The 27,979-nt window shown below is 58.6% G+C and overlaps 1 protein-coding gene across 3 annotated transcripts in view; it reads left to right on the top strand.

Moving 5' to 3' along the window:
* The window catches only part of PRDM16 (PR/SET domain 16), a 322,257-nt gene that overhangs the window by 133,595 nt on the left and 160,683 nt on the right, over window positions 1–27,979 (top strand). For all 3 annotated transcript variants that reach the window (XM_032610296.1, XM_032610303.1, XM_032610312.1), the window contains exon 3: window positions 23,643–23,693. In XM_032610296.1, coding sequence (XP_032466187.1) covers window positions 23,643–23,693 — 51 coding nt within the window. The remainder of the gene's footprint in view (window positions 1–23,642; window positions 23,694–27,979) is intronic.

A 27,979-nucleotide genomic window follows, 5' to 3' on the forward strand; every position in this document is an offset into this window, starting at 1 on the left:
AAAAGTCGGGGGGGATACTTGTGCTGACGTGGCAGTTGCCAGGCCCTCAAGACGCTGGACGGGCTGTGTCCAAATACTGTCCCGTGAACAAAAAAGCCCAGAGTGGTTCTCACGTCCGTGCCAGCGCGGTGACACATCAGGGCCACGGGCTGAGAGCCGGACGGCGATGGCCACTCAGAGCGTTGCGTGTGGGTCCTCGCAGCCCGGGCCCCCTCCTCGGAAGGAACGCTGGAGCCTCTCCGAGCGCCAGCCCGCCTGGAGGAGACACGCACGGCATGCTCCATCCAGGGACCCGTGGGTTTCAGAGTGCCGTGTGGCCCAGCGGGGCTCCAGGGTGGCTCTCCCTGCTGGACCCGGCCTAGGTGGGCAGACCGCGTGCCTGTCGCAGACCGTGTAGGTGGGAGCCTCCGCGTCTCCCGGGACCTGGGAGAGGAGCCATGGTCCACGCTGTCGTTAGGCCGCGTCTGGCCTTGTGGAACGAAGGCCCGGCCCGAACCTGAGGCTAAAGACGTTGAAATCGTTCTTGATGTCACAGAGGGTGGGACTGTGGCCGCCGGGCTGTCAACCGCACACCGCGGCTGACAGATCGCTGACGGCCGGTCCCGCGACGAGCGCGCACCCCGTCCGCCGCACCCGCCTCCCGCCCTGCCTCCGGGCCCCTCCCCGTCCCTGCCGGGGGCCCCAGCTGCCCCTGACGGCCCGAACCCACCACCCGGGATCGTGCCGGCTCCTGCACATAATGAAACTCGGTGTCCAGCGCCGCTCCTGGCTGGAGTGCTGTGAGGTCAGAGGGAGACAGGACACCCAGCCCCGGACCGGGGATGACGGTGTTTTTATGCAACGTTCCCCGCCCCCCCCCACACCGCCCCGCCAGGGCTCCTCGATCCAAGTTTTGGTATTTTCAAAACTCCTTCCAAGACGGGATGAGGCCCCAGATGGAATTCTCCCCACGCGGGATTCGCGAGGAAGCTGCGGTTCTCGGTTGTGAGCGACTTGTCCAACAGCAACTCATTTCCCCTGGCAACAGCCCAGCGCCTCCGTGGCTGGGTGTCCGGCGTGCCAGCTCAGCGGGGTGTGGCGCGGGGGACGCCCGGGCGGCTCAGAGGCTCCTGGTTCGGGAAACCATGCCGAGGCTGCCCGCCTCCTCCAGACTTAACTTAGTCTGGGCTGGGAGCGGGGGCCCCATGGGCACAGCCCTCCTGGTTGGACTTGGGTCTACGGCCTCTCGGGTTTGGGCCAGGTCAGAACCCAGGGAGAACCGCTGCTCTCTGCTCCTTGCTCGGGTGAAACGACGCCAGCTGCTGGCTGCCGGAACACAGGCGGCCACCGGGGAACCGGGCGAGGACGCGGCATGGTACCGCATCAGTGCAGGAAGTGGACAGGTGGCCAGCCACCGCGGGCCAGGCCGGTGGCTTCTGAGAGCAAACCGTTTTCACCCAAGTCATTGCTCCTCTGTCGCCGCGTCCCGTGCAGCTTTTTTAAAAAAAAAGAGAAAAAAAAAATCCAAAAAAAAAACGTGGGAATGTTCTTGAGAGCCTCAGCCTGGCTCTTCAAGTTCTCTGCAAGCTTGTTCAGGACTGGTTGGGTTGCCCTCTCCTCTGCCCTGAAGTACCGGCATGCTGCCGTCCCCCCCCCCCCAGACAAGGTGTCAGGGGGGCCCCTCAGCCGTGCCGCCCTGTCCCCCCCTCCCCCTCGCCTTCCTCCCTCCTCCGTCACCGACGTTGGGGTCTGGGAAGGTAGCCAAATGCCACTGAGGACACTGGAGCAATAAATCATCCCTCGTCCAACATCTGCAGGCCCCGGGGGCTAGCCCCTTGCAGCCGCGATTCCCTCACCCGGCCCCCTCTGACAAAACACCTATTGTCGTGGCCCAGTGAAGAAGACTCGTTTCCACTTACAAAGGACCCTCTGAAGCCAAGTGCGGGCTGCCAAAGGAGATGCCTGGCTCACGGCGGGGAGCCCCCCGCACCGTCTTTCTTCCCCCCGTTTCACGCTTTTCCTCTCTCGTGGGGGTCCCCCAAAGCCTTTCATTCTGGCTTCATATTCACATAAAGACATCAAGAAAAAAAACCCAGCAGAAAGAATTATTAGGCATGGCTGTCAAATGCTTTATCAGAAAAACAGGGAGGGGGAACACGGTAACCCTTTAGGCGCTGGCCCGACAGCCTGATTCCTGAGAGACCCTGGGGACCGCGGGGGAGCCGGGGTCGCCGTGGACCCCAGAGGCTGGACGCCGGTCCACAGCACGCACTTGCGCACGCGGCCGCCCCGAGGCTCACATGCGTGCACGGGCACAAGGCATGTGGGTGCCCAGGGAGGGGTGGGCGGGGGGGGGGGTCCGTTTATACACAGATTTCCAAATCGCCTCACTCGATCTGAAGGTCCTGGGCCACTTTCCTCTGGAAGGGATGCTCTGGGCCTTCCCTGAGGCTCTTCTTCTTGTTCCAATCCGCAGGAAGAGGCCTCCTTTCCTCTCCACCCCGGCAGGAGCCTCCGTCCCCTTCTACCTAAGTGCCCGGCTCTTTTCCACCCTTGGAACTGAGGGGGGCTGAAGCTACAAGTCCCCTGGGGGGCGGGCCGGAGGACGGTGCTTCCTGGGTGCGTGCCGGGGCAAGGGCGTGCCGTCCCCTGCACACTTATTCAGAGATCAGATGGCCCAGCTGGCTCTCTCGGGGCGCGCTCGGTGCTTAGGAGCGGTGCAGGCTGCCTGGCTCCCCACCCGTGATTTTCTGCTTCCCTCCTCCCGGCAAAGGGCTTTCTCACCCGACAGCTTTGCAACCTGCCCAATTCTAATGGTTTTCTGAAGTGGGGGCAGCAGCCCCGGGGCCCGGCTCCTCCAGGACACGGGTCCGGGATGCGAGGGATGCCCAGGTCCCAGGTGAGCTGCCAAGGAGGGGCGTGTCCACACACCGCAGCCCTGAGGCCCCTTAGGATTTGCGGTGAGGGGCACCCCGGGGTGGGCAGCCTCTCGGGACGCGTTTTCAACGCTGCCCTTCTGGTGCACAGAAACCGAAAGCCGCATGCCGACGAACGGCTCCCTCAGCAAACATTTTTATTTCCAATTAGCAAAAGAAAAATTGCTAATTTGCTGCAGTTGGACCAAGCTGATGTCTCAATCTGCAGAGTGTCAGTGCAGTGAAAGGAAATGTTTCACACTGTGCTGGGGAGAGCGAGCCTCTCTAAAGAGGGTCAGGGCAGCGGGCCCAGAAACCAGCTTGACTGGCCACAGCGCTAGATTACTCACACAAGATACCCATTGTCCTGCCGTGCCAGCTCCCGGAGGACCTGCTTTCCCATTCTTTCCCCTCGGAGCGGGGCGGGGGAAGGGGTCCAAGCGTGGGAGGAGAGGGCCGGGGCTGGCCGGGAGCGGCAGGCGCATCTTCAGAGCAGAGGGGATCAGGAGCCGGGTTAATGATCACCCAGGCCTGTCTGCGGCGCTCGGGAACAGGACGAGAACATTCTCCCAGAGCCCGGCCGCGGCTCTGCACCCGGGAGATTCGGTGCGAGATAATGTCCTACGAGGGTTAATAACTGAACGGGCCCGGGAGAGGGGCCAGCTCGACGCTGCCGGGCGGAGCACCGTAACCCACCACGCTCGACTCTTACCCGGCTTTGCCCCCAGCCACTGATGTGGGACGTGGGGAGGTGGGGGGCTCCCCCTGGAATCTCGGGAACCATCTCCCCGACGTGGGTGAGCCTTAGGACCTGGAACGGCCAATCCCCTCTGGGCTGGAGGACCTCGGGATCCGTGAAGTCAGTGTAGAATAAGGATCCAGACTGCTGGGGGCTCCCTGGGGAACCGGCGAGGGGGCCGTGCTGGCCACAGATGTTCGGCGCCGAGGTAATAATGAACCTCTCCTGAAAACCATTGACCACGTAACCTCGGACGGTAAGAGCCTGCGGGGGAACTCTGCAGGACAAGCTTGCCCGCATCTCAGACCTGAGCCTCACCTTGCACAGACGATGCCTAGTACCCACGGGAGCAGCGGGGGAGGTGCAAGCACTTTGCTCGGAGCCCAGCCTGCACCGGCTCTCCATCCGAGCACCTTCCTCCTTGCCTCCAGGCCCTAGATTCCGCCCATCACCCCCGCCGGCTCACACATGTGGAGCCAGGCCTCGGCACCTTAGCCATCAGCTGGGGCAGCTCACGGGCCTGATCCGGCTCAGACACACCTGCTGCAAGGCCAGTCCAGGAGGTGCCAGCAGGCCTCCCCTGGTGTCCTCCGCCCCTGGTCCGCTCGGTGGGCATTGGACCAGGTCACCAGGGCCTGGGACGACTCTGGAGCGGCGCCAGCCGCCTCTGGCTGAGCAAGCCACACTGTCGTCCTCAGGTCTTGCTGCCCACCTTGGCTTCCCGTGGTGCCCTCCACCTGAAAGGCCAGGTGGACGGCGAACTTTGGAATGGTCCAGAAGGGCCCAGCCTCGAAGCAGTTCCAGTGGACGGAGTGCTGCTACAGCCGGGCAAACAGGGGCGCAGAGGTGCAAGCGGCCTGGAGGCCTGGAGGCCGTCTGCTCACCTCCCCGGAAGCCGATGCTCTGCTCTGCCCTGCCCGGAGGAGGTCCTTGCTGAGACCTCTTAGAGACAGGCTGCCTGGGCGAGAAAGGACAGCTAGCCCGACACGGCCCAGCCCTGAGAAAACCACCACGATCCCAGCAAAGCCAGCATCCGGCAGCCACTCCGCACTCCGCAGTTTGAGCACCCACGCTGCACCAGGACGCTGGACCCCTGCAGTCAACACACTGTCTGGGGAGCAGCACGTTACAGGCCAGAGGTCCATTAGGTGGACAGTGGTGATGGCTCAGGCAGGGCCGGCCCTGGAATGGCCGCTGCTTTAGACCACCGTGGGCGGCACTAGTATAGAAGGAGACCTTGGAGAAAGTCCCAGCAGGGCCCCACTGCCTCTGTCTCACTCTGACCTTAGGGAAACAGCTTCCAGCTGACGGAAGCAGAGGCCTGGACTTAGTTCCCCCAGGCACTGGTGCATTCTACTGCTGTGTGACCTCAGACAAGTCGCTTAACCTTGCTGAGCTGCCTCACAGCGTAAGAGGGACAATCAAAGTGGATAACGTACGTGGGACTTTTTATGCAAGATGCGAAGAGCTGCCTGGATGCATGGTCTTTGTGCCAATAAGGGAAGAATGCCCGAGCCTGCATTGTGGGACCCCTTTGTACCGAGTGGACCCAGTCTATAACCACTGTATTTTCTTCACTAAAAATAAAGAGTTACTGCCCAGGCGTCAATCAGGAAAAAGTCTGGCCTCAGACGCACGATGCCCACAGCGCAGTTCCCAAAGGAGCAGAGGCAGGATGGGCGTTTTGCATCCGGCCCCTTCGCACTAGGTCCCGAGCGGGCCGGAGCCTGAGCTCACGTGACACACACGCGTGCTCACAGGTGTAGCAGGGACACACGTGCACACGAAGCACAGGCATGCACACACACGCACACACACGCGTGCATGCACACGTGAGTCCCTCACGGAGAATCACTCTCCCTTCATTCTGAGGCTCAGGACCCGGGAGCCCCTCTCTGAGTTCTCGTGGTGTGGAGAAATGTGTGCGGGAAAGCCTGTCGGGGGACAGGACAGCACAGGAAACTTCGTGATGATGGCTTCTCGCTCTTCTGTTCCCTGGACCCCGGGGTCTGCTCCGGATGGCGGGGAACTCACTGCTCCCCGACAGGGGCCTGCGGGCGTGGTGCTCGTGCCCCAGGTGGGGAGGGAAGATGCACCCACAGGGCCGGTCTCAGCGTCAGGCGCCATGACCTTGCACTCAGGTCCCATGGGGCCCACCCTCCACAAAGCAAGTAGCCTGGGGAAGAGCCGAGGACGACAGACCTCGCTGCCCGGAGGGGCGAGCTGGCCCCCCGCCTGCCGGCCGCTGCTCAAGCAGTCCTGGCCTGGGATGCATTTCCCGAGGCTCCACACAGGCCCAGTGCTTGGGTTCCTCTTTCTTCTGGGAAGCTCTCCCTCCTTCCCTCCACCACGAGGGGTGGGAGCTCTCAGCCCGCCGTCCACCGTCCCTCCTTTCTCGGTGGGCTTCGGATGGTGGAGCCTGCTGGGATGTTCCAGACCGCCGCCAAGCTGCCTTGCTCCCAGACCCCGTGCAGGGCTGGGACTGCTCTCGCCCTGGCCGCACTCCAGAATCACCCGGGAGCTTTCACAAACTGCGATGCCCGCGCCCTCCCGGCCCACACCCATGACGTTCATGAGATGGGGGTGGGCCCAGGCACCGGCATTTTGCAAAATCTTTGGATGTTTCCAGGGTGGGGCCTTGGGTTGGGAGTGAGAACGAGAGCTCAGCCCTCAGCACTGTGACCGCGACCTGTTCTGTGCCTTCAGGTGCACCCCACCCATGATTCCTCCGCCGGCGGTTTCCAAACCCCGGAGATCGGGCACTTTGCATCCAAAGGGGACTGGAGAAAGTGTGCAGCCTGCCCACCCTGCCAGCAAAGCCTGGGGCTGGCTACTCGGGAGGCCCAGGGAGGCCCAGGGAGGCCTGACGGGCGTTCAGATCAGCCCCCATGGAAGGCACAGCTCCAGGACTCCCAGAAGTGAGTGTGAGCCGGGCGTCCGCCCTGGGACCACCTGCCCACAGGTGCGCTGCATCTGCTGAGGGCCAGGATGAGGCCAAAATGACCCCCATCCCCCGCCTCTGCCGCTGCCAAAATAAAGGCCTGTTTCTGCCGTTAGGGAATTATCGCATGAACACAGCCTGGGCTAATCGTGACCAGGGTACAGCTAATCACAGTGTTGATTATGGAGTCACTATTGATTTTCGCGGAGGCAAACTCGCGTTTATAACACCTGTTATCTTTTGACTAATAGAAGCGAGGCTGATGAGCCGAAGTTCATCTCTGGACTCAGCTCCTTCCCAGCCCAGGGGGCGGCACCTCCCCACACAGGTGTGTGAGCACCACACGGTCCTCCCCCACACGCATTTTAAAAAATTATGACAAAAGGGAGAAAGCCATTCTGGCCATCAAAGTATGTGGTGTTGAATCGAGAATAAAATCGCTTGGATTTTGTTTTTTCCTTTGGATCCAGTTAAACTCTTCCAAAGCCTGCTTTTCTTCCCGTGGGTTGCAGGAAAAGACTCCATGAATTCTGAATATTTGGGCCACACACTAATGTCACAACCCCGGGAACACATTTCTCAGTAAATCACAGATGTGATGCGAATGTCACGTGGGCCCCGGCGCTCAGCCGCGGCCGTGGGACAGAGGATGTGCAACCAGAATAAGGAAGCAGCCCCTCTCACCCCCACCAGACTCTGAGTTGTTATCTCATTGCTTTTCTCAACTTTAAATGCCGCGAGCGGATGACGGAGAATTCCGGGCTCCATCAGAAAGCTGTTCCTCCTTTTCCAAATATTAAGATAAAACGGCATCACTTTGGAAAATGTTAAATATAATAGAAAATCCATTGCACCGTTCAAGAGATTTGTCTTTCGGGGAAGCTCTCGTGTGAGGGAAAGAGGCAGTAATACATCAGCCTGCTCCGCCCCTCAAATAGATAATCAATTTCCCTGAAAGCATCAGTAATCAGAGTGGACATTTATTGCCCCTCGGATGGTTTATCTTTGGGGCTGGGGACAGCAGGGCCATGATGAATACCAAATCTGCCAGGGAACACAATTAAATGCTGTGAGGATAAAGGATTTTATATTGTGCACAAAAAAAGCAATCAAATTCATAATTGAACTCCATCGCATGAAATCGGCCAGAAATAAATATCACACCCAGAGCATAGCACTTGAGCCCCGTGTTATAGGTCAAGGGACAGTGTTGCTAGCACTGCATTTGTTTATCCCTCTGGAGGCCTGAGCTTGTCCCCCTCTAAGTGACCTAGCCGGCAAGTGGGGCTCTGTCCCCTCCCCTCCTACACTCGCTCAGGGCTGACACCGTCACCTTTTTCTTCTCTTAGTGGAGAGAAAATATGGTGCTGGTCTGAAGTGGTTTAAACCGACATCAGAATTGTGTGCTCACCTGGCTGCCTGCACTCAGCAGGTCCAAAGGGGGTAATGAGGCAGAAGGGTCACCCTGACGTGTGGGGGAAACGGCACTTGGGGGTCCACAGGACCCGGGAGCCCCCGCCTCTTCCGGGAGGAGCGTTTGCCCCCTTGTCCTCGGGGCAAGCAGGGGCCACACTCAAGGTGACCTTGAGCTAGGCCAGCTAGAGCTCTGGGAGGGCCTGTGAAACCCCAGAATTGGGGATTCTCGTCTCTGGGAAATTTGCTCATTTCCCACTGAACACAGCACCAGGGGGCTCCAATGGTGGGGACAGGTGGACCCCCTGCTTGGGGCAGAGCCACAGAGCTAAAAGCAGGGGGGCAAAAGGTGTCGCCTGCCCATCCAGTGCTGGGTTTCCGGGGGCAGCGGGCGTCGGTTCCAGTTCAGGTCTGTTTGGACTTCGCGAGCTCGATTTTCGAAAGAGCCTTGAATATGTTAGCGTTTAAGGTCATATACACTTGGCAAAACATGGCTTTTCGTTTGGAAGGGAAAAAAGGCATAAAGGGCATTTTGGACACAAAATAGTGCTTTAAAACAGCATTTTGATGAGTTAAGTATAAATAAATCAGAAACACACGGATTTCATTTCCTTTAAAATACCCGAGGGCTCAAACACTAGCGGGAAAAGTGCCTGGCAACAGCGGTTTGGGATTTTGACAAACCCAAATATTTTGAAGGGGTTTCTGCAGCGTTTGCACCCAGGTCTCCTCGTCTGTCCTGCCTTCCGTGAGCAGCCGGCGGACTCGCGCCCACCTGCCTGTGATGGGCAGACAGTCCGTGTGCGTCCGTGTGCGTGTGTGCGTGTGTGTGCGTAAGTGCATGAGAACAGGCCGCAGAGAATAAAAGCAAGGATGATCAGAAAAGAGATGAGCCTTTCAGACTTAAAGCGTTTGAACTTCATTTTGAGAAGTAATGGAAAAAAAAAAAAAAAAAAAGCCTGATAATCCTACTTGATGGAGTTGAAAAGAGGCTCCGTCCCTCTAAAACGGGCCCTGGAATGAAGTCAGGGAGGTCTGCTCGTTGCCGTTGCCCGAGCATCTGGGTTGCAAGCAGGAAATCCAGCTCCGCCCCCAGAAGTGTCGGATCCATCGGATCCAGGGACAGAGCTCCTGGGGCAGCCAGACGTGTGGGCAGGGCAGCCGGGCCGCACGCACCGCCAGGCCCTGCAAGGTGACTGTCGCCTCTGTCGAAAGATGGAATTCGGTGTGGGAGGTCTGCCTTTCTCTGTGCTCCAGGGGTGAGGGGACAGCCAGCCTGGATCACCGATGCGGCTATGTTCAGGATGGCTCAGCCTGGGGGTGTGGGCGGTGCTGGGCAGCTGGGCAGGTTCAAGGATGCTTTGGTGAAACACCAGCTCCCTCGTTCAGGTGGCTCAGGTGCCGGGAAGGAAGGCAGAGGCCATCTTCCTTCCCGTCCAGAACTCGAGGGTGGTCAGAGGGAAGATGGTCCGAGCAAGCCCCGGTTATGAGTTTTCCGGCGCGCCTAGTAAATAAATACAAAGAAAAGAAAAGCTAGTGGGGCAGTTACCCAGAGCCACAGAGCTCGCTCTGCAGGGTCACAAACTACTAAAGTTTGGGGGGACTTCCCTGGCAGTCCAGTGGTTAAGACTTCGCCTTCCAACACGGGGTGTGGGTTCGATCCCTGGTCGGGGAGCTGAGACCCCACATGCCTCGCGGCCAAAGAACCAAAACGTAAAACAGAAGCAATATTGTAACAAATTCAATAAAGACTTTAAAAATGGTTTCCATCAAAAAAAAAAAATCTTAAAAGAAAATAAATGAAAAAAAAATGGAGTTTGGGGCTCCCATGAGGAGTGCAGAAGGGCCCCTGGCCCGTGCACCATGGTCACTTCCAACACGGGGCCCTCTTGGTGAACCCCCTGCAGCCCGATCACTCAGACGGGATGAGAGCCCGGTTCTCAAGTCCTGTGTGGCGTACACACGCGCAGCCTGCAGCCTGCAGCTCTTAGCTAGAACATCTGGCCCCTCTGAAACCGGCCTGTTCGCTCAGAGACGCAAACAGGCGAGCTGCCCTCCAGGGCCGGCCCCGACACATCTTTCCCCACTGAGTTCCTCTTGGCGTCCGATTAGAAAAAAAAACCTTGCAATCAGTACTCAAAGTTGGATTTTGAGCTTTTCTGCAGAACTGGGCTTGGAGGGTTTAACAACAAGGTTCCTCACTGCTTGGGCCTCTACGTTTATAATAAAAATAAATATTTCCCCTTCCTCATGTTGAAGGCCATGCCAACAGCAGGGAGGGGCTTGGATGCGAGAGGAAGCAATTGGAGACGCTTAAATACCACAACCCGCGGGTCTTTGGAGGGCCGGGTACCCTAACGGGACCCCAGGGATCAGAACATTCCGGCCGAGCCCCGACCTCTTCTCCAATTGTACAGTGTAAGCTGATCAACATCAAATACCTTTTCTCTTTAAGAGCAAGACAGGATAAAGCCTCAAGCTACTAATTACACAGATAGAGTGTCTTTTGCTAATTGGGTTGGTTAATGTCAGTTAATAAAGCCCTTGAAGGATAGGCATGTGTATGAAAGAGGTAATTCATACGTGTAATAATAGGCTAATAACTGTCAGTGGTGACTCTTCAGCCCCTGTTGCGTGGACCGAGCGTCAGACTCTCTTTCCAGGCCTTCGGACGGCTGGGACAAACTAATGCCCGCGCCCACTTGCACCCCACGAGGGCTTGGCAGTGTGGGCTGACCGCAGCCCTGCTGGTGGTTTGGGGAGTTCATCCTCCAACGAAGAACGAAGCCCTGTTATTTCCATTATTTATGAAAGAGTCTTCGGTGAAGCGATCAGGAACAGGAACCAGAGTCCTGCAACCTTGTCCCGAGGCCAGAGGCTTAGCCGTGTTACTCAGTGACCCCGGGCAAGCTCCTTGACCTTCACAGGCCTCAGTCAACTCAGCTGGAAAATTGGGTAAAAAGATTGTGGTGTCTCTCAGGCATGAGCTGCTGAGTGGAGGGGCTCAGAGAGCAGACAGCCCAGAGAGCAGGGACATGGCCGTGGCCAGCTCTGCCGTGCCCGCTCATGGCCAGCGCCCAAAATCGGACCCCAGGGTCGGGGACTCAGGGCCCAGCTCTGGGACCTGAATGGGTGAGACACAGAGGCCAGATTCCCTTGCTGGCTGTGGAGAGTTTCCTCCAGCGGGCTGCCCGCCCCGGGGCTCTGGGGGCAGGTGCTGGTCTGTGGTCGGCTTTGGGTCTGGCGTGCCGTCCTGGCCCCCCCACACACAGGCACCCGGGGGTCAAGTTTATTACTTGTCCGGTCCTCTGTTTTGAGACGGGGCCTCCTTGCTGTATCCCAAGTTTTATCGTTCCATACAAGTAAACCTTTTTTCTGATACAGGAAAACCAGACGAGAACGAGTCACCTGCCACGAGGCTGCCCCCGTCAGCTGGCATCAGCGATTCCATCCGCAGGGATGTCCCTCTTCTAAAGAGTCCTGAGAGGGGCATCTGTCCAAGTCCGAGGGCCTCTCCCAGGCGCAGAAACCCGGAGAAGCACAGGGTGTCTGGGGAGGGAAAGCGAACCGACCAGGGCACGCAGATATGTTTGCCTCGGGTGTGGAGCTGGGGGAGGAAGATGGCCCAGAGGTCAGCTTCCATCTGCGGGCCGACTCTGCGGGGCCGGGCAGCCTCCACTCAGAGGAATCTGTCTTTTAAGTTCGCGAATGTGCCGTCATCGAGACCGTTAGGCCAAACCAAACAACCAGAAATGGAGGGCGTGAGGATGCAGGGCTTGCCCAGCCGGACGGGGACCGGGACAGGGGCGGGGCCGTCCAGGAGGAGCAGTGAGGCACCCAACATGGGGCCCATCTCGCTGTTCGCCCCAAGTGCTGAGAGGTGGAGGCTGGCCCAGCTGCGGCTGTGCACACGTGCAGGTGTGATGCTCGTCTCTGATGAGCTCAGGCTGGCTTTGTCCGGGAGCCATCCACCTCCACGGCGCAGGCCTGCTGAGCTCGGCCCGTGGGACCCCAGTCTCTGTCCCCGTGCCCTCCCCCCTCACCATACTCCGGTTCTCCTGGGCCCCTGCCGGGAGGGGTCTCCAGGGGCTGCGTGTGCTCTCTGTGTCTCTCCCATCTCTCTCTGTCTCTGTCCCCTCCACCTCTCTCTCTCCTTCTGTCTCTCTCTGCCTCTGACACTTTATGTCCCCCATCTCTGCCTGTCTCTCTCCAGGTGTGGGACACGCTGCCCCCGCCCCCTGCCCCCCACGGGCAGTACTTGCACAGACAGACCTTGTGTGGTTCGCAGCCCGGCAGACCTCAGCTCTCTTCTCAGTCTTTGGAAAAAGCAAATCAATTGTGCTGCCGAACAGAATCTCCCAGCTCCGAGAACAGAGTTTTAAAAATCCGTCTGGCCCCAAGAATGTTTCTGTGAACGCGGTCAGTGTTTCCCTGAGGCCGTGTTCTCCCAGGCACGGGCTGCATGGACAGTCTTCCCTGGCAGCGCCGACGGCCTGCAGACCAGCTCAGAGCTGTGGGGCAGGGCCGGAGAGGCTCACAGCCCGCGGGGCCCCCAGGCGCCCCCCCGACCCCCCTCCAGGCGGCCCTGGGGACACACATGCCCCTGTGCCCACTCTACCTCCGGCACTGATGGGCGTCGGTTTTCTGAGTCCATCCCGCAGGCGGAGGGTGACCTTGTCATGTTAAAGTGACAGGCATGGCAGCGAGCACCAGAGTGTCACCACACCTCCCCCCACGTGGCCCGAGCCTGCAGCCACTCCTGCTGCAGGTCCGATGGGAGCCTGTTCCCACGCCGCTCCTCCAGGGTCTGTGGACGGGGCTCCGGCTTCCCAGGCTTACCTCTGGCGGTTGCAGGAAAACCAGAGGATTGAAGAAGCTCTCGCTTTGCTTTCAGGACTACAAAGAGGAGGGAAGGCAGCAGGGGTGTGCACGTGTCCTGAGGTTTTTGGCTGCTGGACGCCGGCTCTCAGGAGAGCAGTGGGATCCAGACCTCAGATCTCAGACCTCGGGCGGGGGCCGGAGGGGAGTGACTTGTGCTCTCTGCCCTGACGTGCCCTCTCGCACGCTGGTGACTCGTTAGAAAGGGGGGATGCAGTGTAAAATCACACTCCGTGCACAAGTCAGGACGGTCAGCAGGTGCTTTCGGTGTCTGTGTGTCATTCTCTGCACTTCTGGGGGTGTCACTGTGGCCCGAGGTGACACAGGCACATCCTTGGGTCCCTCCAGCGCCATGCTAAAGGGAACTCGGCAGAGGACGGTTTCGGGCACCAAGCTCCCTAGCTGAGGTCTTGAGAGCCAGAACGGCCTCCATGATGACCTGCGACCCATTCCTGATGAGCCAGGGGGCTCTCCAGAAGGCGTTGGCGAGGGCGCCCAGGCCCCCCAGTGTCATGAAGATGTGTCCCCCACCCTCACGCTCCGAGTCCCCCAGGCCGGAACCTCAATGAACCAGGGCCTCTCGGCCACCAGACCTGCCCCCTGGGAAGGGTCTCCCCATCTGAGGGGTCTCACCGGGATGTTGAGGGGCTCGAGGTGGACATCCCAATGGGTGTTTGGAGATTTCCTTCACGACAGCTTGGAGCACTTCTTGTTGGAGAACAAACAGGAAAGGAAAGAAAGACAAGGAACAGAGCGGTTTCAGACTGCTCCCAATTTCACACCATCTCTTCCCGGCAGGACGCTGCAGCCGAGAATGTGCTCCGGGCGGGGGCCGGGCGGGCGCGGCAGCTGTTCGCCGGATCAGGTGTTCTGGGAACCGGGCTTGCTGGCTGCCCCGTCTCTTGGCCACTGTGCAAAGCTGCCCAGGGACAGGGGAGCCGTCTCTGCCCACCCCATCCTCCGTGCTCACAGAGGATTCGGGAAGCGTCATGCCTGCATTTCCAAGGACACGAGACCTCCCACCTCCGTCCTCTGGTGACGGTGTCTGCCCTGGGCTCGGGGGGCCACGTGCTGCTTCTGCAGAGAACCAGACAGTAAACATGGCAGGCTTTTTGTGCCACAAGCGATCCCTGTTGCATATTCTTTATTTCACACTCTTTAAACATGTACGGCCCTCGTAGCTCAAGGGCCACAGGCTAGATTTGCCCCGCAGACCCTGCCAGAGGCCAAGGTAGCCCTCTTCACTCCCCACGTGGTTTCTGAGCACCCTTATTGTAGGCTACTCCCCTTTCCCCACCCCAGGAGGGGGTGCCGTGGACAGCGCCAGCCTCCGACGCGTGTGCCCCCTTTTCTCAGGTGAGCAAATCGAACAGCTGGTAGCAGGGGCACACGGGCATGGAGGGCGGAGAGCGCGCTCTGGGCGGGGTTCTCTGTGCTGCCCTGTGCCCCCTCCCGCCCTGCCAAGGCCCCTGAGGAGGAGGGTCCAGCAGATGCCCCATGTTGGCCGGGAAGCCCCGACAGGCGTGCCCAGGGCAGGCGGCCTGAGCCACGGGCCCGCCCAAGTCTGGGCAGTCCTCCCGAGTTCCCTCATCCGCAACGTGCCTGACCCTGAGCTGGAAATGCAGAAGTGGGGCAGGGGACGCCATGGGCTTTGCTTGGAAATTCGAGGCGGAATAGGAGTGGGAGGCCTGGCCCAGCTCTGTTGGTTCAACCTGCCCCCCAGAGAGCAGATCCGGGCCCTGGGGGCTCCTGGCTGCATGGCAGTTGCAAGGATGCTCTAAGATTCCAAAGGCTGCCCATTTTTCACAGCGGATCAGTGCGGAATTCCTCCACACAGCTGTTGCTGTAATTGGGCCCCATTAGGAAAGTGTGAGCTCTTGCTGGGCAGCTCCCCACCTCCTACCGACCCCACGCACGGTGGTCTCGAGTTAGCGCGGCAGCTGTGACCAAAGCCCAGGCACTCGGGCTCGGCAGGGCTGGCTCCTCCCCCCAGATTGGAAACATCCTTTGTGGGAGAGAAAGCCCAGCTCCCTTTCTCATCCTTCCCTCCCTCCTCCCCACTGCCCACCCCCTACCCGCTCCCCAGATGGAGCCAGATCTGTGGAGGCTGCACAACCTAATGGCTTGAGTGCGGCCTGGTTGGAATCCCAGCTCGGCCTCTTCCCAGCTGTGTGACGCCGGGTGAGGAGCTCAACCTCTCTGAGCTTAGCCGGCAAATGGGGATTATTAGAGATTATTGTGCCTTCTGCAGGGCTGACAGTTGGGCTGTTATTACTGTCATTGCTACAATATTATAATCGGGATTCGAAACAATGTACTTCTCGCTTGGAAGTCTGCGATCCCCAAAGTGAGAGGGTCCAAAAATATTTGCAGAGTGAATACGTGGAATAGTTAAAGGGTGAGGATTAGACAAGGCCAGAACTTGATGGGGAAAGGCCTTCTGTCCCCCAGGTCATTGCCCCCATGGGCATAGGGACCACTGGTGGCTGCCTTTTCACATTGTGTCACTTCTCCGTCCCTGGAAAGCACTGCCTGACATTGTTACGGGAGTTGAAATTCAACTCTGTGCTGAAATGTGGGGTGATCACCTCTGACCCGCCCACCTTCAAGTTATTAAAGGCGACCCCATGCCCCAGTAGGAGGCGTGGGAATTCACAGCCCAAGAAGAGCCCAAATCCCAGTGGATTCACTGTGGGCGGGGCGGGGTGTGAGAGGGTTGTCACAATTCAGCATCAGCCCAGCCCCACCGGCATCCCGGCCTTGGGTCTCGGGACTTTCAAACTTGCGTCTGTCGAGCAGCCATCGCTGGAGATCCATGACCCCTTTTTCTTCACTTATGATTAAGGATCATCTAACAAACAAGTTATCGATAAGCAGGGTCAAGTTGAAGTGCATTAATATGATTCTGTCAATACGCAGGTTATTTCTATAACTAAAAAGGGTTGAGAATAAAAGACAAATGTGCACGTAGAACCGATAATTGACCTGTGATTTATTTTCCCCCTTGGGAGACGCCAAGGTGCAAAGTCCCCCGGGCTGCAGGGCCCCGGAGGCGGCTTCTCCAGATGGGCTGCCATCCAGGTGTCCGGGCGAGGCTGGAGTACAGCTATGAGAAGGTCCGGAAGCCAGTCTGCATGGCCCGCAGTGGTCCCAGAAGGACGTATTTTCAGACGTGAGTGGGCAGAGCCACCTCTGGTTTGCGATGGGCAGAGCCCGGTGTTGGTTTAAGCGAACGGGATTGAGCACAGCAGGGAAGCCGCGGGAAGCCGGTCCTGCACGCGCCTGACACTCGCGATGGATGAGCAATGTTCTGGGGCCGCAGAAGGGTCGGCCTCACAGGGACACTGGGCTTTTGGAATGTGAAAGAACGTTCTAGAAAAGCTGGGACTCTTGCAGGGTCTGAGGCCTCCCAAGTCCACATGCTCCTTCCAGCTCTTGGCTTTCTCCTCTCGAACCCAGACCCTCAGCAGGAAGCTCTGGCACCAGATCCAGGAACAAACAGCTGTTTGCTTCTCCTGGTTTCCAGGGGTGCGTTTCCAGCTCCTGGAGCTGGCTATCGAGAGGTCCCTGGACGCACCAGTGGTTCCCGAAGGCTGAAAGTTATGGCTGTCACGAGCCATTGATTGGATGTGCCACACGTCACCCAGCTCTTAGGATTTACGTGCACTTCCTCTGGGGACATCAATCTTCCGGAAGCAGGAGGAAGCAGCTGTCCCCTGAGGCCAGGTGGGACACTGAACACGCACCTCCTCGGGACAAGGGCCCGCGGAGGCCGACCTGGGCTCAGGCCTCAGCTCACTGCCTGGCAGAGGGGGATTCTGGAGCCCGTGCCACGGCTGCTGACACAAGCGTGGACCCAGCGGCCTCCTCCTGCCAGCGCCTGCCTAGTCGGCGCCCCAACCTGAACCTCCTCATGACCTGGCCCACCAGACTGTTCTCTGTGTCCAGAGCACAGCTGGACCCGAGCCCCCAGGTAGGAGCTCTGGGAACGAGCTCCTGCTGGGGCCAGGACAAGAGGGCAGGGGCTCCTAGGCCAGGTCAGGGTTGGACCCAGGCCACCCCATTCACGGTGGTGACAGAAAGGGCTGAGCGGTGTCTGTGGGGTCCGGGCTCTGAGACCCGAGCTGCCCAACGTGTGAGGAACCTGTATGTGGTCTGGGGGAGAAGTCAGAGCCTTGTTGGAACGGCTCGGCCAGAGGTTGGGTGTCCTGAGCTGGGCGTGACCTGCACCCTCTTCTCTCTTGAAAGGGGCAGCTTTGGGGGGCAGTCCTGGGGGAGCAGGGGTCCTTGCAAACGACCCCCCCCAGAACAACTGCCGCCCCCAGGGAAGGTGGTCAGCCCGAGCCCTGCCCCAAGTGCACCCATGTCCCCATGGCATCAGACACAGGGGACAAGGCAAGGTCACAGTGGTGGCAGGCCAAGGGGGCCATGTGTCACTGCCCTGGGGGCCTGGGTGGGCTGCTGCCCAGGCCAGGAGCTGGCGGGAGTGACAGGTGGGACCCCCATCCAGATGGCTCTGAGGGGCCTGTGATTCCGAGTGCAAGACCAGGGACTTGCCGTCTGCTGGGGGAGTGTTCGTGGTGAGTTCGGCTCAGCTGCTGGGCTGTTACAAGGTGGCCTGTGTGTTAGAAGGAAGCTGGGGAGCCTGGGGCTGGTGGCACTGCCCTTATTTCTTTGGGCTCTTTATTGGCAAGACGGTTGCAGCGGGAACCCTGCTCTGTCAGATGCCTGGGTGACCAGGGGTCAGAGACCAGGCAGGTCCACACCTGGGCTGCCTTCAGTCTTTCCTTGGCAAAGGGGCTGCACAGCCCTGCCCTGTTTCGGTGCCCCTGCCCCACGGGCCCCATACTCTCCATCCCTGCGGGTGGACGCCTGTGTCCACCCTCGCCAACTGTGCACATGTGGGAAGGTTACTCTACCTCTCTGAGCTCCTTTCTCATCTGTAAAGAGGGTGACGGCAGCTCTCCCTCAGAGGCTTGTTCTCAGTTCTAATGCCTAACGTGAGCCCACCCGGCGCCCGGCCCGGCCGGCCCTCTGTTCCTTGCTATCTTGCTGTGTCCCTTCGGCGGCCTCTGACAGGTCCCCCAGCTGATGGTGGGGAACCGGGGCCCTGCGGCCTGAGCTCTGTGCCCCACCCCCACCCCCGGAGCCCACGATGGCATGTCAACAGGCGGGTGAGCGGGGAAGACCCGAGGACTGCCACCACTTAGCATCCAGGGCTTACACGAGGCCACCCTTCCCTGTCCGCATCCTGCAGACCCTCCTTCCTCCCCCGCTCCCCCCGCCCCCGGCCCCCAACCATCCGCCTGGCCAGCACCGGCATCCATGTTCACCCTCAGAGGCAAATTGAAACCCCGCCTGACACCTGAGGATGCCCAAGGCAGCGGGGCCCTCAGGGCCTCTCTGAACCTGGCGGTCCCTTCCGCCCTCTGGGCCAGCTTATCTGCCCACCTCTACCCCTAACTTCTGAGGGGGCTCCCTGTTCGCGTTGGTATTGTTGGAGAAGCGGGTGGGCTTCAGCCGTTGCCTCTTCCCCAAAATAGCTGACACTGGAATCACCGCGGTTTCAATATTTCTTTAAATGTCTCCAAGGCACCTTCCACGGGGCAGGGCAGACCAAAGGTGCCCAATGGGTGCTTCTGGAAGGAGGCTGTGAAGGGGACCTCGGACAGACTAGACCATAAACCTGGGGGACTCAGAGGGCGTGATTCGTTCACTCACTCAGTCGTCTGTCCTGCAGGAGGGGAGGTATGGGCACCCGACAGCCCCGGGCAGGGCAGGGTGTCTAGCAGAGGGGCGCGTGCCCACGTCCAAGGGCTGCCAGCAAACAGAGTGTTCTCAGCACATCTGACAGCGGGCAAACCACGCCCAGAGCGCTGGGGCCATGCAGGGAAGTGTGGGCCAGGAAAAGCCGTCCGCCCCTCGTTAGCTTGTGCTAATAAGGCCCCGAAACACTGCACAGAGGTTAAGAGACGTAGAGGCCCCCACTCCGGGGTGGAGGTCTGGGGGGGATCTGGGAGAATTGGGGTGAGTCTAGATAAAGCCCTCGCAGGGGGCCCAGGTTTTTTGTTGGCCAACAGAAAAAGTAGGGAAGGTGGGACTTGGCTGTCACTCAAGCAGGGCTGGTTTCTCCTGTCCCACCCCGGGGAGGGGCCGCTCCCAGTACCCCGACTTCAGGGTCCCAAGCGGGAGGCTTGGGAAATGCCTTTGGGGAGGGGAGGGCGGAGATGCCGGGCTGGGAATGTAAACAGCATGCGGAGACCTAGATGCGTTCGGGCTGGGCCCTCCGAAGGAGCCTGGGTCCTTTCTCGTGCCATACTTGACTGTGTAAATATTTTTCTTAGGAGTAAAGAGAGAGTCTCCATTCATTGGGTAAGATCTCACTTGAAAGAACTGAGAAGTATCTGTTTAGGCATAAAAAGTGAAAAACAGTGTCCAAGGCGCCTTTCAAAAAAATCATTTCTGTAGCTCAAACACGGCTAAGCTGAGTTTTTTTTTTTTTTTTTTTTAATGCAAAAAATAAATAAATGTGACCCACTCCCAGTTGAGAGCTCAAGAGTTTGTGTCAACACCGTTGGAGCCTTTGCTCGGGAGCCAGAGCGGGCTGGCCTGTGCTTAACCGCCCTGACGGCTCCTGGGGGCGCTGCCAGCAGGACCCCACCCAGGCCACACGGCCGGCCTGGCGGGGGGATGGTCTGGCCAGGGTTCAGGTGTGAGTCCCTGTCGGACGGGTCGGCGGGCGTGTGGCTCCTTTCCACCGGACACACCACCCAGTGCCACCCCCCACCCCCGTTCCTCCAGAATCAGGAGGCCGGGGCTTGGACGCAGCCTCCAGCACCCAGCAGCTCTTTGATCTTTGCCCTGTCGCTGCAACTCCCGAGCCTCCAGCTCCTACCTGTAAAGCCGGTATAACAATAGCGCTCACCCAGATGGGGCAGCCGTGAGAAGGACGGGGATCCGCCTTTGGGGGCCCGGACAGCACCCGCCGCCCCCGCTGTCCTCCTGTCACCACACTGCTTCTGTGCCCATCACTGGTCACTGCAGCATTTCTACCAGGGAAAGTGGCTGTCATGGTAGGACTTTGATTTGGTCAGAAAACTCAGCCTGAGAATTGTTCCTTAAAAAGCCTGTCTTCCCAGGAAGGGAGGATGCACACGTGAGGCCTTGGGCGTTCTTTGCAGGAGTTCAGATGAGCTCGCAACAGGGGGATTCGATGAGCCCTGAGCGGGAGCGCGTTGGGTGCATTTGCGGGCATTTGCGGGCATTTGAGGGCATTTGCGGGCACTGCTTCGTTGGGCCTGAAACCCTCCCTGAGGGCAGGTGATGCAGAGTCCAAAGCAGCTGACCACGGAGCTGGGGAGGCGGCCCCAGCCTCCGTCTTGACCTGCCTGCTCAGGCTGTGTCCCCCAGTTTCCCGGAGGGCAGCAGACTGAGACTCAGAGCCAGGTCGGCACGGGAGGGGGTCCTCTAGCAAACCCTAACCCCAGCCCTGTCTCCTGGGACAGCCTTGAGCAGTGACCCGCGCAGACGGCCCTGGCCCGGCCCATGGAGGCTTCTTCGAGCGGAAGGGCCTTGGAATCAGCTTGTAGCCACTTCTAGACGCAGACACACCTACCTCTTTGGGTGGAAAAGGCGACTGCAGCAGTGGACAGAAAGGAACAGGTTAGAGAGAGGCCTGGGCTCCAAGGCCAAGAGGAAGAGGTCGGTAAATGAGAACGTTTGGTGACCCCTTGGACCACAGGCCAGACTTGGGCAGAGGGTGGGGAATTCATTCACTTCTCTCTGGTTTTGGAAGCCGCGAGGTCGGGGCTCTGTCTGGGTTTCCTCCTGTAGGTATGTTTTCAGATCCTTTAATAACAGACTATTTTGAAGGGAGAGAAGCCTTCTGGGATCCGTTTGTGACACCAAGCAGAAAGCCTAGCCCCCTCGGGGGACGCGCCAGAACTCCGGAGCTGTGAGCGTACGGACGTCTGTGTGCGTCTCCTCTGGGCTGACTTTTTGCAGAACAGAGGCTATTTATTTTAAGAGTCAAAAAAGATGCTTTGAGCAACCCCACTTAGCTCAATACTGGCACCGAGACCCACGAGAGAAGCAAACGCTCCAGGTCAAACCTCACTCTTTGGTTAAACTGCTGAATCAAAACACACCTAATACTTCTGCCGGTGCGGAGACGGGCTTGAGAGCAGAGACCGCCGCTGCCAGCGGCCGGCCGGCCAGCGGCGTGTGTGCCGAGGGCCCAACGAGCAAAATAAAGAGGTTTTTCAGCAAAGTGGCGGCCTTGGCGGGGAGAAGGCCGGAGCAGAGGCTCCAGGAGGGGCACGTGGGGTGGGTTTGCACCCGAGGTCGGCAGTGGGCAAAGAGCAGAGGTTATGGCGGGCACACCTACCGAGGAGGGCCGTTGCGTCGGGGTGGGCGTGGAGAAGCTGCCGGAACGCGCCGGTCCCGGAACGCGGTCCCCGTCAGGCGGGTGCTTCTTTCTTCGGAGTCGTTGACAGAGGGTTAGGCTTCCTCTGGACGGGGGCGTCAGCCAGGTTGGGCTTAACGGCCCCAGCTCTCTCTGCATCACTGGATTGGGTGGGGCTCCGTTCTGCTCACCTGTGGTCCTGCAGCTCAACTGCCCACACCCCAGGCCCGTCCAGGGGCAGCCAAGGGGCAGGCTCCGAGGCACACCGGAGAGACCTTCGTCTGCCCGGTCCCGCCCGGCCCCGCCCGGTTCTGTGCTGTGCTTGGTGTGTTGTGCTGGCGTCTTGACCTTCAGGGAAGGTGCGGTTTGAACGTCTGCCTCTCTACCCCTAACCAGAGCTTTGCCGCCAGCACAGGCCTGCAGGCCATGGGCAGGTACGGGTCTCCCAAGGGTGGCTTCTCCGGGTGCCCCCAAATCGACGGCGAGCCTGGCCCGTGACCAAGCGCACGGCCCGCATGGGCACGTGATGAGCTGGGCCCGGCTGAGAAGGCCAGCTTGTCACCTTCCTCAGGACAGTCGCCTGGCGGTCAGCGCACTTGCCGGGCTTCGTGACACTTGGGAGGGTCCCTGAGGCCCCTTCTCTGGGAAGAGGCACAGCAGCAGGGTGACGAGAAATGACATCGCTGGGTCGTGAGGCTCCAGTTCCTCGACAGCGGGCGTTGGGTAGGCGCCTCCTTTGTCCTTCATGAGGGGACAGGACCCAGGAAGGGGAGTCATTCGGACGGGTGCGCCCCTTCCGTGGTTTTGTCCCGGGCCCTGGAGGCTGCGCGGCTTAGAAAAATTAATACACATTTTTTTCTCCCTCTGGTTCAAGCTGCCCCTTCATAAGGGGCATGTTAGTGAATCACAGGACTCGGGGCCAGCGCTCAGACCCCCAGTTCTGCGTGATGCTGACAAAGGTCTCCGGTCCAGGTGCAGGCCCGGGCAGCCTGCAGCCAGAGAGCGGTCCATCTCCCTCCCCGGGGAGCACGGTCCCTTCCTGGACACCAAGGCTTTCCTGGGATCCAAGCAGTCAGCCTCTCTCTCCTCCTGTCCCGGCATCGACCGAGCCTCCAGTCAGCCCTCTAGGCTCCGGCTTTGGGAGTGAAAAGCAGACAGACAAGAGGGAAGCTACACAAGCCCGTGTGCTGGCAGAGCTCAGCCCCCGGGTCTCCCCCGGGCCTGTCCAGCCCGGGCCAGTGGGGACAGAGCAACCAGTGACCTGGTGTCTAGCTGGCTCTCCTGAGGAGACCTCTCTGGTGTCTCCGTGTCCTTCTCTTCTGTCTCATTCTCTGTTTTCACTCCTAGTTGCATTCCAAACCACAATTTCAGAATCTATTAAAAGAAACATAAAATCCCCAATTGGTTAGAATTCTCAACATTTAAAAATATGACTTACTGTTATTACAGCTGAGCCTGGGCAAATCCGCCAGCATTTTGGAACGCAGCATCTTGGTCCTCTGACCTGGCCTGCGTGGGCACCAGCGGGCACTCTCTTCCACGCTTGTCATTTGGAAAGGCAATAGTGTCATTTTAAGGGGAGGGGGAATAAAACCCCTGGATTTGACCCCATTTCTCTTATTATTTTCCAAATATTCGTCTCCATCTTGCTTTCTATTCTTATGGAAATGACATTACAAATTTATGTACGTGTCTGTGCAGGGTACTTGCGATCCAGAAGGGAAAATCCCAATGATACAGCTAATTTGTCGGCTTGCTTAGCTTAGAAAGCGCTCTGGGACCCGTCGCTGAAATGCCACCCCTCTGGAGTGGAACTTGGTGGTTAAGAGGAGATGCCAGCCAGGCAAAATGCTACAGCTCTTCAGAGCCGAGCCAAGGAAAGTTCCGAGCCAAAGCTGTCCAGTGGAAGAAAGACCCAGAACGACTGGCACTTTTCTCTCCTCTCTGTCCCAAGCCTGTGTCCCATGGGCGGGGGGAGGACTTCCTGGTGCTGCCACCGCCCACTGCTGGGGCAGGAGCTCACCCCAGGAAACAAGGAGGGAGCCTGTTACACATTTCAGGCATCTCGGTGCCCCCGTTGGACCGTTCCTACTCATACGTGCGGCGGGCAGTAAGGACCCTCCGTGTGGGTCTGTACCCAGTCACTACGGGACCAGGCTGAACTCCACAGGGCGGCTCCACCCCAACAAATCGCTGTGCAACAAACGGTCGGAATAGAGGATCCCGGTTCTCCTGCCTATCTTGCAGAAGCCACCCGCCTTACCCATATCATTTCAGAGCACGCTCGCTCTGCTCACGCGATGTATAACCCACCGTAGCTTGAGGACCGCGTTTTGTTGGAAACTAACAACCCCTTTCCAAATTGTTTTGCAGCAAATGCTGACGGACGCAGAGGTGTCGTCCCAGGAGGGCTGCATTCAAAAGGTAGGAGAGCTGGTCTGCGCCTTCTCCCCTCCCGCCCAGTGTCCACCCGAGTACGAGGTTATCTGCGGTCCGGCGTGTGCGCAGAACGCTGATTCCCGAGGGATTAGGATGGACGCTTGTTCTCACTGTGTAGCAGTAGGGGCTCACTTCACGGAACCATCCTAGTTCCAGAGAACCGAGGCAAGCCCCGAACCTGTGGGAATGCTTCAGGCCAGGCTGACGTGTGGAAATTAAATAAATGCAGGTTGTGTTTATTTAACTATCTCCACTGGATACTCACGTGATAAGAATATAGAGAGAAAAAACACGCAGTTGGCTGCAGATTTAACAAAGCCTCTTGCAGCATTCAGCCTCCAAAGCGGGCTCAGGCATGGCATTGAATAAGCAAACCATCAAGCGAAGGAAAGCGTCTACGTGGGCATCGTCCCCTGGTGATGGGTAACAGCCGGTTGACAAACCTCAGTTCCAAAAGGTTCAGAGAGTGAACTAGGCCCAGAAGAATACACACGCCCCCGGAGGAGAGCAGACGTCCACAGGCAGGCACGTTCCTGCGTGTGCCCGCTGCACGTTAGACAGACGGCAGAGGGATGGGATGCAGAAATCACCTCCAAAACCCAGAAGCCGTTCACCGGGTGGAGTTCAACGTCCATAGAACTCGGGCCATCCATACGCACGCACATGCATGTACACACAGAGACACACGTGCGCACACACCAGCACACACACACGGTAGCTGATGCGGTATTTGGGTTTTCCAGTCGGACTACTATAGCCTTCTCTCTCCTGGCATCTTGGCTTCAAAGCGCCACGCAGACAGCGCAGAGAGAGTCCATCTCTTCCTGGTACCCCAACCACGTCAGGAAGCACAGCATGGGCGGCTGGGGCGATGAGTCAGCCAGGGGCTATCCAGCTCCTATCAAGGGCTGTTTTCTTAATGTCAGAATCACGGAGCTGTGCTCACGGGGTGCTGTCACCTCTTCTGGGAGGGTCCAACGCCACTGCTTGAGCGTGCATTCCCGTCATCATGAAAATTCCTTTTTGGGTCTGGAAGTGAAAAGAAAGCAATTTGCTGGTTCTGCCAAACTTTGTAACTTTCTCCCTGTGTCTGGCTGGCTGGTTAGAGCCGAGGCCTCGGGGGAGCCGCCGTCTGGGGGGGCCGATCTGCGAGGGATGGGGGCCTGCCCTTCTCACCAGGGTCAACCCCGGAGACGTTGATTTTGGAGAAAACTGTGCAATGGGGGATGTTGTCTGACCGTGTGGTGACCTCGTGAAGGGGTGACCTCTGGCAGCGGTGACCTTCTGGCCTCGTTTGTCTCCATAACCGTGGTCTGTGTCTGGCCCCGGGGGACCCTTTTGTCTGAGCAGAGCTGGGACAAGGTGTCCTCTCCCTGTCCCGCTGCCCGGGGGCCTGAGGCCTCTCTTCCTTGAAGCGCATCTGATGGCTCCGAAGTAAATCCCAACAGCAACCCTTCCCCCTTCCTGCCTCTGGGAATGAACTCATATTTTCTTAAAGGATAAGGTGGCGAGAGCAGCTGAAGCAGCTTTCCCACATTTCAGAGAATTGTGGTATTTCCACTTCCCACGAGCAGGGACTGCAGTCAGCTTGTCTCTTAACTTCTAGAGAGAACGTGGAACAGTCTTCTTTTCCACAAAGAAGCGGCTGACGGGCTGACACCCACCAGGCCGGAGGTTAGAGGTGGGACGGCCTGGGGTCAAGGTTCAAAGCGGAAGGTCGAAAGGTCAGGTCTAATGTTAAGGTCGTGAGGAGGAAAGGATGCCTTTGAACTGGCACATCCTCCGTTCCCTGAGGCAGGGCCATCTCCTGACTGGCCTTTCCTTTTACAAATGGCAGGGCTGTCAGGCCTTGGCTACCGTGATCCAGACGTCCTTCCAAGAGCTACTCACGGGGTGGGTGCAGGTGCCGTCTGACCAGGGACCCAGGTCACATTGGTAGATGATCGAAAACTAAGCCTGGTGTCTGGAGCCATCTGGTCACTTCCCAGGGAGGGAGGGAGGGGCTGAGAGAGACTCGGGTGCAAAGGCAGCCGGGGTCCCGCTGTGGGGGTCATCACAGCGTTCCCTTGACCTTCTTCCCAAATAGAAGGTGCAGGTTGCCAACAGGCGTGTCACTTACAGCTGTGGAGATACATATACGCTTATTACATAAGAGGACCACACACGTCTCAGTGTGCTTTTTAAGGACAAATTTAACGAATTCCTTGGTAATGGGACGTAGACCCCGGTTATCAGTCCTGTGGTTTAGGATTTTCATGTCTGGCTGAACAGGGCTCTCCCCCTCCAAAGACACGCACGTCTGGGGGCCTTAAGAGACACTGGGGCCGCGCTGGAGGCCGTGCAGCCTTGGGTGGGTCAGCCGACACCTCTGGGCGTCACTTATTCCATCTTTAGGATTAACTGAATCACACTTCCTGCTCTTTATTGGCGTGCGTTGGTGAAATGTAACTAAGGCTAATTCAATCAGTGGCTTGACACAAGAGATGCAGAAACAGTGATGTTTTGTAGGAAGCGGTGGTTATAAATTCTCAGTATTAAAGAGCCAGGTTGATGAATTGTCTGTGGAATCCACCTGTCAAGAGTTTACAGGGGGGCTTCCCTGGTGGCGCAGTGGTTGAGAGTCCGCCTGCCGAGGCAGGGAACACGGGTTCGTGCCCCGGTCCGGGAGGATCCCACATGCCGCGGAGCGGCTGGGCCCGTGAGCCATGGCCGCTGAGCCTGCGCGTCCAGAGTCTGTGCTCCACAACGGGAGAGGCCACAGCAGTGAGAGGCCCGTGAATCGCAAAAAAAAAAAAAAAAAAAAAAAAGAGTTTACGGGGGACAGAATCCAGGCCCAGCGAGGCTAGCGGACCCTACTTCTGCGGTGGAGGCGGAATTCGAACCCAGGGTCTATGGCGCAGGGCCGGGCTCGCGCTGGAGTGACAGCAACCGCAGCCTGTGAGCCTGCACCGGGCTTGGCCCCGCCCCTGAGAACCCTCCATGCCCCTCCCCCCAACTCTCCTGTGCTCCTCCTTCCGGTCCCCTCCATCCCCACCCCTGGTGGTCTCCCAACCTCCCTCTGGCCTCCTACGTCCCCCAGTCTCCCCTGCGTCCCCCTGCAGTGCCACGCATCCGTCTTCATCCCTCCCACCCCCCCTCCACCCTCCCACCCTCCCCACCTCACCCCCCCACCCCGTCCCCCGTCTCTGCATTCCTGCATCCTCCTGCCGGAGCCCCATCTCCACGTGCGCAGTGCAGCCCAGAGCTTTCATGCTCCGTGCTGGTGCCCTGGCTGCCCCTCGCTAGCCCAGGTGTGCGCTTGGGCTGCGCACGCACTTCCCCCCGGAAGTCACTTTGGCTGCAGGTCGGGCTGGTCGCCTTTTCTAGCCTCTGGCCGGGACCTCTGGGACTGCTCGCTGCTGCTGACTCTCTTTAGTCTCTGTTTACTTAGAGGGAAAGCCCGGGGCTCCTGGAGAGCAAACATCTGCAGGAGATAATCTAGCGAGTTGTCCATCCATCACTCGGGTCGCCTGGCTCCCTGGAGAGCCCGCCAGAGCCCGTAATAAAAAGGCCGGGCAAAGAGGCTTTGGGGACGAATAAAGAGCGGTGTTAAGGACCCGCTGAAAATGGATGGAAGACATTATTAAGACTCAATGGCCGTCTTATCAAAATCCAATAGGATAGACATTTGGCAAAAGGCTTAAATTTATTCTTTGACTTTCTGGAGGGCTTGATTTTATCCGTTAACAAGAGTGTGGTCCACCCGGGGAGATGGTATCAGCTAGAAGAATTTTGATTCAATCTCTCTGGTGATATGAAAGGGGGAAGCCCCAGGCCCCCAACAGCCATCCCATTGTCTCGCTTTATCTTGTTTTCTTTGACCGTCTTGAAAAGGAAGGACGTGTTAATACGGTACAACCGGGAGAAAATGAAGAGGGAAGTGACCTTTTTCTTTTTTCTTCTCTCCCCCGACTTCTCTGCCCACGCTGCCTCCGCCCTTCCAAAATAAATAAATGAATCAAGAATTCGCATCAGTGGGGCTGGGACCAGACTGGGAAAGGTGCGTCTTCGGAAGCATCCCAGATTGTGGCCACCCCAGCCAGCGCTCCGGGCCAGGGGTGGGGAGCCCGAGGCTTTGAAGGAGAGTCAAAAATAAGCTGAGCTAATAAAGCCCTACTGCTGGCGAGGGACCATGATAGGTCCATAAATCTCTCTCTGCTATTCCGTACAAAATGCTACAGGTCATAAAAGTCATCCGATAGCCCAACCTGGCACTGTCCAAACAGGGTGAT

The sequence above is a fragment of the Phocoena sinus genome, chromosome 1, assembly GCF_008692025.1.
Source record: "Phocoena sinus isolate mPhoSin1 chromosome 1, mPhoSin1.pri, whole genome shotgun sequence".
Classification (NCBI taxonomy): Eukaryota; Metazoa; Chordata; class Mammalia; order Artiodactyla; family Phocoenidae; genus Phocoena; species Phocoena sinus.